The 15,230-nt window shown below is 42.9% G+C and overlaps 1 protein-coding gene and 2 long non-coding RNA genes across 3 annotated transcripts; 2 read left to right on the forward strand and 1 right to left on the reverse strand.

The window, feature by feature from the left end:
• Positions 1–822: 822 nt before the first annotated feature.
• LOC127001203 (uncharacterized) lies at positions 823–10,084 on the reverse strand. Its single transcript, XM_050865425.1, has 3 exons — positions 9,928–10,084; positions 3,545–3,654; positions 823–3,089 (listed from the first exon to the last, which is right to left on the reverse strand). The coding sequence occupies exons 1-3, from the start codon at positions 9,928–9,930 to the stop codon at positions 2,600–2,602; spliced, it is 603 nt and encodes a 200-aa protein (XP_050721382.1). The 5' UTR covers positions 9,931–10,084; the 3' UTR covers positions 823–2,599.
• LOC127001205 (uncharacterized) lies at positions 3,033–3,520 on the forward strand. Its single transcript, XR_007754894.1, has 2 exons — positions 3,033–3,172; positions 3,213–3,520. It is a non-coding gene; the product is annotated as an uncharacterized LOC127001205 (long non-coding RNA).
• LOC127001204 (uncharacterized) lies at positions 5,050–5,521 on the forward strand. Its single transcript, XR_007754893.1, has 2 exons — positions 5,050–5,174; positions 5,288–5,521. It is a non-coding gene; the product is annotated as an uncharacterized LOC127001204 (long non-coding RNA).
• Positions 10,085–15,230: the final 5,146 nt, after the last annotated feature.

Genomic DNA, 15,230 nt, shown 5'->3' on the forward strand with positions numbered 1-15,230 from the left:
ATGATGAAAATAAGCTTAGAAATGGTAGAAAACAACAACAACAGAGATGACAATGATATACAATGATGAGGATGACTGATAAGTAGATGATGATGATGATGATGATGACGAAAGATGACAAAAAAAACAGAAAGGGATGAACTATAAAAGAAAATAAGAGAATGATGACTATAGGCCTAGGTAATGAAAAAAAATACTGAAAATGTAAATGAACTACGTATAAGAGAAAGGAAAAGAATGATGAAAAAAATGAGAATTAAAATGACCTACAAAACAATGATGAGTAGGCCTAGATAATGAAAAAACAATGAGAATGAAAATGATCTGTAAAAATAAGCTAAAATAATGATGGATAGGCCTAGACAAAAAAAATAACTGAGAATAAAAATGAACTATATATAAAAAATAATAAAATAGTGCTCGTTGCTTCATAGGACGAGGAGGAGCTGCTGGAGGAGGAGGATGAAGAGGAGGAGGAGGAGAAGGAGGAGGAGGTTCTGCTGGAGGAGGAGGATGAAGAGGAGGAGGAGGAGGAGGAGGTTCTGCTGGAGGAGGAGGATGAAGAGGAGGAGGAGGAGGAGGAGGAGGAGGAGGAGGAGGAGGAGGTTCTGCTGGAGGAGGAGGATGAAGAGGAGGAGGAGGAGGAGGAGGAGGTTCTGCTGGAGGAGGAGGATGAAGAGGAGGAGGAGGAGGAGGAGCAAAAAAAATATAAAATAGCGCCCGTTGCTTCATAGGAGGAGGAGGAGGAGGAGTTGCTGGAGGAGGAGGAGGAGGAGGAGGAGGAGGAGGAGGAGGATACAAAAATAAAATAAAACATCTCACTTCGTTTCGGTGTAGAAAGTATAATACTGAACAAGGGACAGACAGCAGATTTTTATATAACATTTTCGAGACTTATTTTGCGTGACAAGAACCGGAAAAATACATCCCGACCTCGCACACACGATCACACACACATCCATTATAGAACATCTTTTTGGGGGCCATTTTTTCTTCTTCTTTCACTGTATATATGCGTATCATTAGCATTAGTACACTACTGATACATAAATTATACATCATACACTTCACTTATGTACAACCATACTTATAAGACAGATATACATAAATACGTAAATGTAATATCACAAATAGAAGGCGCAATGCCCTAGCTTATGGTCAATGCCGTATACGAATGCCCTTCTGTCACTGAGCCTCTGGGGAAGATGGAGGAGGAGGAGGAGGAGGAGGAGGAGATGGGGAAGGAAAGGGAAGGGAAGGGTTGCATGAAAATGGGAGGAGATGTAAATAAGCTTGTCTATGGAAAAGGGAAAAAAGGAGAAGGAGGAGGAGGAAGAGGAGGGAATGGGGAAGGAAAGGGAAGCATTAAGGGAGGGAGGAAAGGGTAGCATGAAAATGGGAAGAGATATAGGTAAGGAAAAAGGGGAAAAGGAGGAGGAGGTGATGGGGAGGGAAAGGGAAGAAGAGATGGATGAGAGGCGGAGATGAGAATGGGAAGGATGCTGCGAGTTGGCATGAAGGTAAGGTTGTCCCATTTTCCTTTAAACCAATACTCTCTAACCTTGCAAGAGTCAGCGGGTCACCACACTACGTTAAAATGGTTTGGCGGGGAGTCATCAGCGCCACACAGCGTCAAAAGGTTAAACTAAACTACCGGAGCGGGGTTAGATGAGAAATACAAATCGTAAGTTCGTATTCAACATCTAACACGACTCTTAGGAAAGTAGAATGCCACAATAAAGAATGAGAAGACTTTGAAATACTTGCAACTTCTCTTTTTCTTTTCTTTCACTCGTTTAACTTCCTTATTTTCCTCATGGCGTTGGACGGTTTGAATCATTAGCAACGTGGAAGGTATTAGAGACGTTAAATTCAGGAAGCGGGGAATGGGAAGGGAAGGGACGAGTTCATTTTGGGGTACAGACCGAACCCGTATTCCCAACCAATTCGGGGTTCAGACACCTACGCGCACATTCCTAAGGCTTTCGTATAGATTGTTTTGGGTGTCTCCATGAGTAGTTCTACGAGCCTGGTGATAGTTTGACAAGGCTTCTGCACCGTGAATGCGAAAAAACACTCAAGAGAACCCGATTAACCTCCATCATGGCCTTTGGAAATATAGTTGTGCGCTACACTCGTTTCTTGAGCCACACTTGAACTTGAACTGGATGGCAAAAAAGAAGAGAGCCGAAATGCGTCTGAGATTAGGGACTTCGGGGCGACAGACAGGAATCCGGGTGTTATACGCGGCTCACTGTGGCGCCCAAGTTGAAGAAATGATTGACTTGAGATCCGAAACGTGACTCAAAAAACAATGAACATGAAAATGAAAACGAGAGGGTTGTGACAGGGTGACTCATGAGGCGAATATGAGAGCACGGAGCAAGGAAACAACGCGGGGGGACTGAAGGAATTATAAACACAGTCATGGTTTGGCTTCGGCTGGGTGACTGGAGACGCTTGAAAGGGGTGACTCGGGTAAAAGAAACACCCTGAGTGGCTTTCGAGACGTGGAGGGACGATTTGAACCACGATCAGAGAGGTCAGTGGGATGAAGAGAAGTATTTACAGCAGAGGAGGATACGATGGGGATTGAGATTTAGCCGAAGTGAGGATGGGGAGGAGGGAAGGAGGGTTTCTTGAGGTACTGAGGAGGAGGAGGAGGAGGAGGGGAACCGTAGGAGTGATGGTTCTCAGAGGACTGGAAATGAGGCTCGTTGGGGTGATGGTGGTGGTTGGACGGAGGAGAAGGAAGAGGAGGCTGGCCCTGGTGGATTGGGGAAGGAGGAGGAGGAGCCGCATTGGGGTCACCATGGCTCTGTTCTTGGCTGTGAATACCCTTGTCGTGGGACCCCTTGTTGAAGCTCTTGCCGTGTTTCTTCTTCATCATTTGCTTACTCCGCAGCTCCTCAAGTTCTTGCTTCGAGTAGATCTGATAAACCTTCTCCTCGGGGTCTTGTCCGTACTCCAGCCCGAAGCCGATGAGGGTGGGGGGGTAGTATACGTCCTCGTCGGGTCTCAGGAAGGGCTTGGGCTGGAGGTGGCTGTACACGTCATTGGGCTGGTTGTCGCCTCGGGGCTGTTTGCCTCTGGGGGAGCAAGGAAGGGAATGAAGTTGGGGGCAAGGTGGAAAGATAGGTAAGGTAGTTAAGGTAAGGTAAGGTAAGGAAAGGTAAGGTAATGTAAGGTAAGGTAAGGAAAAATAAGGTAAGGAAAGGTAAGGTAAGGTAAGGTAAGGTAAGGTAAGGTAAGGTAAGGTAAGGTAAGGTAAGGAAAAGTAAGGTAAGGAAAGGAAAGGAAAGGAAAGGTAAGGTAAGGTAAGGTAAAGTTAAGTAAAGAGCAAGATGAAAAAAAAAAAACAGGAAGAATAGGAGAAAAAAAAACAAGGAGACGAAGGAAAACAAAGAAATGAAAAAGGAAAACAAATGAAAAAACAAAAACAAGAGTAATAAGAAAAAAAAGTAAACAGATCACAAAAAAACAAAACAAAACAATATAAAAAAACAGAAGAATAAAAGGACCCATTGTAGGACGCCTCACGTACCTTATATTTTCAAGGGGAAGGAACCCGTGGAAGGACAAGCTCTCTGCTCCGCCTACTGCCGCTGCCAACTGGAGGGCCACAGCGAAGCCAACTAGCAATGTTCCCTTCCACTGACGGGGGGAGAAAAAGAAAGTTATGGTAGTGGTTCTTAGGTAGACAGGTAATGGTAGTGGTTCTCAGGTACGATAGGGGAGAGAGAGAAAGTTATGATAGTGGTTCTTAGGAGAGAGAAAGTTATGGTAGTGGTTCTTAGGTAGACAGGTATGGTAGTGGTTCTCAGGTACGATTGGGGAGAGAAAGTTATGATAGTGGTTCTTAGGAGAGAGAGAAAGTTATGGTAGTGGTTCTTAGGTGCGATAGGGGGGAGAGAGAGAAAGTTATGATAGTGGTTCTTAGGAGAGAGAGAAAGTTATGGTAGTGGTTCTCAGGTACGGTAGGGGAGAGAGAGGTAATGGTAGTGGTTCTCAGGTACGGTAGGGGAGAGAGAGGTAATGATAGTGGTTCTCAGGTACGGTAGGGGAGAGAGAGACAGGTAATAGAAGTGGTTCCCAGGTATAGTAATGGTTGTGGTTCTGAGGTGGTAATGGTAGTAGTAGTGGTAGTAGTAGTGGTAGTCTTTTTTCTTTCTTCCTTCACCTCTAACTCAGTCTCTTCTTTCACCTCCCTTCTTCTTTCTTTCTTCCTTCACCTCTAACTCAATCTCTTCTTTCACCTCCCTTCTTCTTTCTTTCTTCCTTCACCTCTAACTAAATCTCTTCTTTCACCTCCCTTCTTCTTTCTTTCTTCCTTCACCTCTAACTAAATCTCTTCTTTCACCTCCCATCTTCTTTCTTTCTTCACCACTAACCCATTCCACTAACCTACTAACCAAACCTCCATCACACCAAACAGGTTACCCAAGAGTGCAGAATGGCCGGTAAATACGGGTTTCCGCGCCTATTGTGACCGCCCTTCCCGCTATGCCGATGATGGTCCAAAACCGACTTCAATCCTATGGCAAAATCGATGCTCCGCTGACCCTGGCCGCAATGTGGTCTTCAGTGCTATTCCATAAGGTCTGTGATGCGCTTTGTGACTTTGTTGATACGTTATGAACCGCGACGTAACTGCCCGTGACTGTGCAATGGTTTAAGGGCAGGAGAAAGAGGGAGGTAGAGGAGGAGGAGGAGGAGGAAGAGGGAAGGAGATAGATAGAGGAGGAGGAAAGGAGGGGGGGAGAGGAAGAAGGGAGTGAACAGAAGGCAGAGGAAGAGGAGGAGAAAACGGAAGGAGGTAGAAGAGAAAGAAGAGGAAAAGAAGGGAAGTAGAGGAGGAAGAGGAGAAAAAGAAAGGAGGGAGAGAAAGAAGGAGGAAAAGGGAGGAGATAGAGGAGGAAAAGGAGTAAGAAGGGGGGGAGGGGTAGAAGAGGAAAAGGAGGAAAAGGAAAGAGATAGAGGAGGAAGAGGAGGAAAAGGAAAGAGAAGGAGGAGGAAGAGGAGGAAAAGGAAGGAAGTAGAGAAGAAAGACGAGGAAAATGTAAGAAGAAGAGGAGAAAAAGGAGTAAAAGGGAGGAAAAGTAGAAGAAGAAGAGGATGGAAAGGGAGGAGGAAGAGGAGAAAAAGAAAGAAGGCAGAGAAAGAAAAGAAAGAAGGTAGAGGAGAAAAAAGGAGTAAAATGGATGAAGTAGAAGAGGAAGAGGAAAAGGAAAGGGAGGAGGAAGAAGAGGAAGGAGAAAAATAAAGAAGACAGAGAAAGAAAAGCAAGGTAGAGGAGAAAAAAGGAGTAAAATGGATGAAGTAGAAGAGGAAGAGGATGGAAAGGGAGGAGGAAGAGGAAGAGAAGGGAAGAGGAAGAGGAGGAAGGAGAAAAATAAAGACAGAGAAAGAAAAGCAAGGTAGAGGAGAAAAAAGGAGTAAAAGAGACATAGCAGAAGAGGAAGAGGGAAAGGAAAGGGAGGAGGAAGAGGAGGAAAAGGGAAGAGGAGGTGGAGGAGGAAGAGGAAGAACACAGCTAACAGGAGGAGGAAGTTGCCGCGCTGAAGGACGGTCCATAAAGAGGAAGAAAAAAAAAAAAAGGTAAGAGAAGACAGATGATAAAAAAAAACTTATTATTTGCTTAGGAATAAAAGGAAAGGAAAATAAACTAAAGGATAAGAAGCCACAAGAGGAGGAAGAAGAAGAGAGGGAGAAGGAAAAACAGGGAAAAAAGAAGTGAGGAAAGAGGTGAAGATGAAGGAAGGAAAGGATAAGAAGCAAAGAGGAGGAAGAATAGAAGAAGAAAGGGAAAAAGAAGGAGAAAAGAAGTGAGGGAGATGAAGGACAGCGAGGAAGAAGGAAATAAAAGAAAAGAAGGAGAAGGAAAAATGGTGAAAATGAAATGAAAAAAAGAAATGAGAGAGAGAGAGAGAGAGAGAGAGAGAGAGAGAGAGAGAGAGAGAGAGAGAGAGAGAGAGAGAGAGAGAGAGAGAGAGAGAGAGAGAGAGAGAGAGAGAGAGAGAGAGAGAGAGAGAGAGAGAGAGAGAGAGAGAGAGAGAGAGAGAGAGATAATAGATAGAAAGGAAAAATATAATGTAGAAGAAGGAAAATTGAGGAAAATGGAAGGAAAAAAGTCAGAATGGAAAAAAGACCGTAGGAAAAGAATATGAAAAAAATGTAGGAAATGGATAAAAATGGCAAGAAACAAAAGAAAGAAAGAAAGAAATGAAAAACAAGCTACACGTCTATTAGTTTCACAGTGACAATGAGGAAAAGGAAAAGGGATTTGAACCTCTATTGCTTCCACTAAAAAAAAACAAAGAAAAACATAAACAAGAATAAAAAAAAGGATTGAATCGTCTATTAGCTTCACAGTGGCGAGGGGAAAAAGGGATTCGAACCCATATTACAAGAGGTCCAATCGTTCTCTTATGATTGTGGGGAGAAAAAATTGAGCCCAAGATCATTTTCACTCATAAAAGAAGAGAAATAGATAAAGATATGATTGATGAGCTTCTACTAAAGCCACAAAGGGAGATATTTGAGCCCTTCAAGTCACTCCACTCGTAAACTTAAGCCGCGGAATGTGAGAGGAAGCAGGGAGAGAGAGAGAAGGGAGAGAGGGAGAGGAGAGAGGGAGGGAGAGAGAGAATATGACCGAGCACTAAATCCCTTCTCACGCCGCGTCGACCTCTTAACAAAATCGTATCTCTCTGTATCTTAATCATCCTCATTGTTAAGGTTATTTTGCAAGTGTTGAGGAGGTGAGACGGGCTTTGAGGTGGTCTGTATATAGCTATTTGTATCTCCTTCCTTCTATTTCTTGCGTTCTTTTATCTCTTGGAATATCTTTTTATCTTTCACTCGTACGGTTCATATCTCTCCGTATCTTAATCATCCTCATTGTTAGGGTTATTTTGCAAGTGTTGAGGAGGTGAGAAGGGCTTTGAGGTGGTCTGTATATATCTATTTGTATATCTTTCCCTCTCTATTGCTTTGTATCTCTCTCTCGCTCTGAGTTGAATTATATCTCTCCGTATCCTAATCATCCTCATTGTTAGGGTTATTTTGCAAGTGCTGAAGAGGTGAGAAGGGCTTTGAGGCGGTCTGTATATATCTATTTGTATATCTTTCCTTCTCTATTGCTTTGTATCTCTCTCTCGCTCTGAGTTGAATTGTATCTCTCCGTATCCTAATCATCCTCATTGTTAGGGTTATTTTGCAAGTGTTGAAGAGGTGAGAAGGGCTTTGAGGCGGTCTGTATATATCTATTTGTATATCTTTCCCTCTCTATTGCTTTGTATCTCTCTCGCTCTGAGTTGAATTATATCTCTTTTGCGTCTTAATCATCCGCATTGTTAAGGGTCATTTTGCAACGGTTTAGGTGGTGAGAAGAGTTTTTTGGTCGATCTCTTTGTATCTCCTTCCCGCTGACTCTTACGGTTTATATTTATCATTGTATCTCATTCATCTACACTGGCGGAGTTATTTGGCAACGGCTTGGATCGTGAGGAAAGGATTACGATGGGCGGGGCACGTGGGAAGAATTTTGCAGCATTCTATAGGTTAGGTTTTTATGTGAAAGGACGGTTTTGTTGATATTTTTACAGATAGGAGGAGAAGAAGAAGAAGAAGAAGGAGAAGAAGGATAAAGTATTTGAGGCGGTTGACAGAGATGAAAATTATGATTGTAATCTATCTTGATTTTAGTAAAGCGTTTGACAAAGTTCCTCACCAACGACTGTTGCTTAAATTACAGGCTCACGGAGTAGAGGGTAAAGTTTTGAACTGGGTCAGGCTGCTTAGCAATAGGAAGCAAAGATCTGACTGGGGATGTGTTAGGGGTCCGATTATATGACTGGGCGGATAAATGGCAGATGGAGTTCAATGTAGGGAAGTGCAGTATTCTGAGTGTAGGTAGGAACAACCCCTCCAAAAAACTTGCTTAAATGACACTCTCATAAGTAGGGTGGGAGAGGAGAGAGATTTGGGGGTTAGTTAGTGATCTCCTCCTCCGTCCAACAACATTCACAATTCATTCTAGAAGCTAATTTCCTCAAACTATATTTAGCATTAGTTAGACCTCATCTTGACTGCTGGTCAGTTCTGAATCACCCTACTAGAATGGATATCAAAATGTTAGAGAATCGGTGCAGAGGAGGATGACTAAGATGATTCAAGTTAAACTTGCATTCTCTAGAAAGGCAGGGGGGTGTGGAGACATGATCGAGTTTATAAATGGATGAAAGGGCTAATAAAGGAGACATTCATATAAGGAGTAACGGGTTTAAACTGGATAAATTCAGATTCAACAGGGACACATAAAAAAAATGGGTTTACTAACAGGGTAAGAAGAAGAAGAAGAAGAAGGAGGAGGAGGAGGAGGAGAAGAAGAAGAAGAAGAAGAAGAAGAAGAAGAAGATGTAGATGTAGATGAAGAAGAAGAAAAAAAAAAGAAACATGGAAATATGAAAATGCAGGCAACAGAAAGCATATTGGCTCATTACGAGGTTGCCCGCTCTGGTGATTTAATCTGCAGCGCGACAGTCACTTGGTGCCCGCAGAGCAGATGGCAGCGCTTCAGTATTCAGTTTACTCCTGACGCAGCGAAGAACAAGAACAAGAACAAGAAAGTAGGGAACAGCATATCACTACAAGAGACACAGAGGGTTAGAAGTACATCAATGCTGCACTCTAATGTCTGTTCCTTAATATTAAGAGACGATTTCGCAGTCCAACACAGTGTCTTCGTAACAGCCCGAACCAAGCTATCGAATCCCATACAATCCAAAATGGTGAGGTCTTCAATGCCACGCTACATAAACAAGACTTTTCCTGTATAGTTTCATCAAATTTGTGAACTTAAATATAAACACCAGACACTATACAAGGAAATTTCGAAGGCTCTGGTATTGGTTTGGGAGCTTACTAACCCACCATGGGGAACTGTGAAACTGGCCCTAAGACTCTCGTAGCCTCGTCGCAACCACAAAGCCTTCATTCCATCGGGCAGTGACGGCAAGGTTAGGGTCACAGGAGCTGTCTTGTATAGGTCTACCAGCCTCTTGTAGACTCGTTATGTTCTTATGTTCTTATTTTTTTTTCCGCCTGTAGGCTTTCTTGGTGGGGCCTGATGATCGGCCCCAGCCCATTACGGCGCAGGCAAGTGATTTATAGTGGCGCCATCTCGCTTGGCTCATGCCGCCCCCCCCAGGAGCTCATCTTTGATCCTATGTTTAGAAGGAGAATCTATATAGAGTCCGGGTTGATAGATACTCTTCAGGTGACTTAAAATCCCAGCTTGTGGCGGCAACATTTCTTCGAGACAACTTCTATAGCGTCCAAACGTCACTTGGGACTGGCTTCGGTTTTCAAGTATCCTCACTCACTTTTCCTTTCACTCTCACTCTCGCTCTCACTTCACCTGCACAAACGTCACAGGTAATACACGCGTTTCCATTCTCGGTTATTTTCGACGTAAATCTAAATAAATGAAAAAAAAATCTATGATGCTAATGAAATAAATAATGAATACTTCTTTCACTAATACTTTCTAAGGCTAGTTTTGAAAGAGTTAATTCATGCAAGAGATTAATGACTGTAGAAAAGTGTCAAAAAACTATACTCTCTACATATGCACGATTTAAACAACTACATGTGTGCGTTAGGTCAAGAGAGAGAGAGAGAGAGAGAGAGAGAGAGAGAGAGAGAGAGAGAGAGAGAGTGTCTTAAAGATAAAGTTGAAACACACAAGTGAATGAGAAACACTTATATGGAAAGGATTGACGTTGATAAAGTTAAAAGCTGTTTGATGGATAGAAATGGAAAGGGGAGAAATATGTGTATGTATGTATGTATGTATGTATGTATGTATGTGTGTGTGTGTGTGTGTGTGTGTGTGTGTGTATGTGCGTGGTGGCTACAGCTTACCATGTTTCTCAGTTTTCCCCGTGTGCGAGCTGTCTCAAGTCTCGAATGGAACTGATGTCTGCTGCTTCTTCTCCTTCCTATTTATGCCCACACGTGACCTTTCCTTCAGCGGCGATTACGACTCCACGCTCCCCCACCCCGACCCCCCCTCCTCCGTTCTCGCTCACAGGGAAGTATCTAGCCCCGCCTCATACCGGAAGAACTCACCGTCGAGAGTATACACCTGCGGCAAGCTCCCCCCCCTCCCCCCCCCACACTCGTCTTCCCCTTCTCCTCTTCCCCCTCCTCCTGGCAAAGTCGGAAGTAAACATGTCCTAGAGTGAGGGGTCGCCGCGCATTCGTCTCACGTTAGCCAAGACTGAAGACCTTGAGTAGCAGTATGTCTCGTTATCTCAGTGTTGTGGGTGATTTAAGGATGTATGGGAGTTGTTTTCGTGTTAGTAAACGTTTGTGGCACCTGTTACGAACGTTTTTCAAGGTCAGAGAATAGCTACGTCGTTTGTCATGAGTGTTTTTCCTCGTTCACAGCGCGGAAGATTTGCCAAACCACCGCCAGGCTTAATATGGGAGTTGTATTCGTATTAGTAAACGTTCCTGGCTCTAGATACGAACGTTTTTCGAGGTCAAAGAGGAGCTACATCGGTTTTTCATGAGTGTTTTCCTCGTTCACAGCGCGGAAGATTTGCCAAACCACCGCCAGGCTTAATATGGGAGTTGTATTCGTATTAGTAAACGTTTGTGGGTCCTCTTACGAACGTTTTTCAAGGTCAGAGAATAGCTACGTCGTTTGTCATGAGTGTTTTTCCTCGTTCACAGCGCGGAAGTCTTGCCAAACCACCGCCAGGCGTAATCAGTGTTGTGGGTGATTTGAGGATGTATGGGAGTTGTATTCGTGTAAGCAAACGTTCCTGGCTCTAGATACGAACGTTTTTCAAGGTCAAAGAGGAGCTACATCGGTTTATCATGAATGTTTTTCCTCGTTCACAGCGCGGAAGATTTGCCAAACCACCGCCAGGCTTAATATGGGAGTTGTAAACGTTTGTGGGTCCTGTTACGAACGTTTTTCAAGGTCAGAGAATAGCTACGTCGGTTTGTCATGAGTGTTTTCCTCGTTCACAGCGCGGAAGTCTTGTCAAACTACCGCCAGGCTCAGGAAACCACCCTTGGACATCTCTACGACAACTTCTACTAGACTAAAGCCTTTGAGGATAACCTGGAAGAGTTTAATAAAGAGTTAGTTTACAGATACACCGACGGCTTCTTCTGCTTCTTCTCTTCATCATTCTTACTCCACTTTCACTGACACACACTCTCAAGGTCGATTCAGTGTTGCCAGATTGGACCGCCTCATACTTCGCTGCCGCCTCCTCCTCCTCCTCTTTCTCCTCCTGTTCACACATCTTCCGTCTGTCTGTCAATATTGGATCTGACCGCGGCGTACAGAGCTCCCAGGGCCTCGGTGTATCCTGGGATAACACACGCACACACACACACACACACACACACACACACACACACACACACACACACACACACACACACACACACACACACACACTTCCTTCCCATGTCTTCCGTTGAGCAATGCGGAAAAACAGTGTTGATATTTGTGAGAACTCGTAACTTTCATTTTTTTTTCTTCTTCTTCTTCTTCTTCCACGGACGTACCCACATGCTCCCCTCCTCCACCCCCCCCCCTCACCCCCTCCACGTAACACCCCACGTAACCACTGTTTGCTGAGGCTCTTGCAGTGGGTGGTCAAGAGGGTGTGACAGGATTAGCGGTGTGAGAAAATGAATGAGCTGTTTGGGAGGGAGAGAAAAATAAGCTGAAAAAAAGAGGAAGGAATTCGAGGTGCATGTCAGTGTGTTTACGGAGATGGTGTGTGTGCGTGTGTGTGTGTGTGTGTGTGTGTCTTGAAGATGATGTTTAGAGACGCGAGTGAATGGGAAAGACTTATATGGAAAGAATTAGCAGGGATAAAGTTAAGAGCTGATTGATGGATACAGACGAAGGGGGAGAAATATATGTGTGTGTGTGTGTGTGTGTGTGTGTGTGTGTGTGTGTGTTTAGTGGCATATAGGCAAACAGACAAATATATATGGATAGAAAGATAGAGGAATAGATAGATAGATAGACATATAGATAGATAGATAGATAGATAGATAGATAGATAGATAGATAGACATATAGATAGATAGATAGATAGATAGATAGATAGATAGATAGATAGATAGATAGATGGACAGAAGTTAATATGGAAAGAACAAAAATCAATAGAAAATGAAACATGATACAAATACTTAAAGTCAGTTAGTCAGTCAGTTAGTCAGTCAACTAGTAAGTCAGTCGCTCAGTAAGTCAGTCAGTTAGTTAGTAGGCCAGTCAGTCAGCCAGTCAGTCAGTCACTCAGTCACTCAGTCACTCAGTCAGTCAGTCAATTAGTCAGTCCCTCAGTTAGTCAGCGTGTGCGTGAGTGAGTGAGTGAGTGAGTGAATGGGTGGGTAAGTAGAGGAATAAAGGAATAAATACTGACTGACTGACTGACTGACTGATTAATTTGGTGAGTGAGTGAGTGAGTGAGTGAGTGAGTCAGTGAATGGGTGGGTAAGTAGAGGAATAAAGGAACAAATACTGACTGACTGACTGATTGACTGACTGACTGACTGACTAATTTAGTGAGTGACTGAGTGAGTGAATGAAAAAGTGTGTGAGTCAACCAGTCAACCAATCAGTCAGTCAGTTAACCAGTGACATACATACATACATACACACAAATACAGACAGACAGACATTCAGAAGCGAAGCAAAGCGGAACAGGAAACGCACAAGGTAATCTGTGTAAACATTAAAACATCGCTCCTTAACATCTCGAACATCCAAAGTAATTATTCAAGAGCCTGGGATTGCACAAGAGTGGCCGCGTGGGCAGACCCGGCTCATAAGGGTGTTTTATGGCCCTTTTTGCTCACCTGTACACGGCTGAGGGATACCTATACCTGCCCGAACTCTGGTCACGCCCTCGCTACCTGTGCGCCGCCGAAGTGAGGAGATTAATTTATTTCATTATTTTTTTTTTTTTACAGCAAAGGAGACAGCACAAGGGCACACACAAAAAAGGAAACAATAAAGAAAAAAGCCCGCTACTCGCTGCTCCTGTAAAGAATCCGAAGAGGTGGCCGAAATAGCAGTCATTTACGTGAGAAGAGGTGTCCTGATACCTTATAGCGACTAAAGGTTCTCCCAGCTAGTTAGGTTATATATGTTTGATCTTTTTGTTATTATCCTTTAATCTAACCGAGTCTATCTTCTACCGATATTTTCATGCTGACTGCTCTTCTGAACTTGTTAACTGCATGCCTCCCCCCTACTCTTGGGCATCCCTGTACTGTCCAAATCCCGTATGCAAGAGTTAACCAGCATCTTCAGTCTTTCATCGCTTCCGCCGGTAATCTCTATAACAGCCTCCCTTCGTCTGTATTTCCTGTACCGTCCAAATCCCGTATGCAAGAGTTAACCAGCATCTTCAGTCTTTCATCCCTTTCCCCGGTATACTCTAGAACAGCCTCCCTTCGTCTGTATTTCCTGTACCGTCCAAATCCCGTATGCAAGAGTTAACCAGCATCTTCAGTCTTTCATCCCTTTCCCCTTCGTCTGTATTTCTTCTACCGTCCAAATCCCGTATGCAAGAGTTAACCAGCATCTTCAATCTTTCATCCCTTTCGCCGGTATACTCTAGAACAGCCTCCCTTCGTCTGTATTTCCTCCTGCCTACGACCTGACCTCTTTCTCTCCACCCGAAATTGATCTCTCTTCTGTCCTCAAAATCTTTACTCTTTTACTGGAGCAGCGCTAGACGGACTTTTATTTTCTGTTTATTGTTTCCTTTAGCTGTTGCCACTGATGTAAAGAAGACTACTGATACTCTGTAAGTTAGCTTATGTGAATCTTTTTTATCTATTTATTTATTCTATTCCATTTTTTTCTTGTACAATCCTCAGAAAGTTGTATTACTCTTCTCTTTGCGATTCTCTTTGATATATGTTTCTTCGATTTATCTCCTTCATTAATCAGACTAGTAAACTTTTTGGTCCTCTCAGCAAGTTGGCCTTATTATAATTTTCGATATTCCTTGAAAGAAGATATTAATAAGCTGCTTAACCGTTTCGGCATGTTAGCTTAGTATGTTATTCTTTTCAATTATGCTTCTATTCTTCTTCATTCTTCTTTCCATTCTTCTTAATTCTTCTTCTTTCGATTCTTCCTTCATTCTTCTTAATTCTTCTTCTTTCGATTCTTCCTTCATTCTTCTTAATTCTTCTTCTTTTGATTCTTCTTTCATTCTTCTTAATTCTTCTTCTTTTGATTCTTCCTTCATTCTTCTTAATTCTTCTTCTTTCGATTCTTCCTTCATTCTTCTTCATTCTTCTTCTTTCGTTTCTTCCTTCATTCTTCTTCATTCTTCTTCTTTCGATTCTTCCTTCATTCTTCTTAATTCTTCTTTTTTCGACTCTTCTTTCCATTCTTCTTGTTTCTTCTTCTTTCGATTCTTCCTTCATTCTTCTTAATTCTTCTTCTTTCGATTCTTCCTTCCTTCTTTTTGATTCTTCTTCTTTCGACTCTTCTTTCCATTCTTCTTTTGCTTCTTCTGTTCTTCTCAATTCTTCTTCCAATTCCTCTTTTTCCAACTCTTCCTTCGATTCTTTTTTTATTCATCTTGCATAAAAGTCTCAACAAGTCAGCCTATACATATCTTTTCCTCTCTAATTATCCTTGAAACAAATTACAGTAAGCTCTCTCACCCTCTCATTTAGCTAAGAAAAGTGGGCCACGGCATTCTTTTTTTCTACAGCAACGAGGGCGAGGTTACAGAGGCCTAGGGATCAAATAAGGAAGAGATAAAAAAAAGTTATAGGCCTATGTAAGTACACCTGTAAACACCTTTCTGGCCCCCTCACCTGAGTAATTAACCTTTGGACGAGGGAATTATCAGCCCTTTTTATAGCGCTAAGTGTGGGCATCATATTTTCCTTGAGATTTGAGAAGGCCTTGAACTCTACCATTGTTTTTTTTATTTCTTGGTCATCAACACATTTTCTCGTTGTCAGATTTGTTTGGAAAGATTTTGGACTCACCTACCATTCTTGGACGCCACCACTACCATTCTTTCTACCATTCTCTCTACCATTCTTTATATATACTCCTCTACCATTTTTGGACGCCACCACTACCATTCTTTCTACCATTCTTACGACCATTCTTAATATATACTCCACTGCCATTCTTGGACGTAACTGCTACC

Source organism: Eriocheir sinensis, chromosome 20, assembly GCF_024679095.1.
Source record: "Eriocheir sinensis breed Jianghai 21 chromosome 20, ASM2467909v1, whole genome shotgun sequence".
Classification (NCBI taxonomy): Eukaryota; Metazoa; Arthropoda; class Malacostraca; order Decapoda; family Varunidae; genus Eriocheir; species Eriocheir sinensis.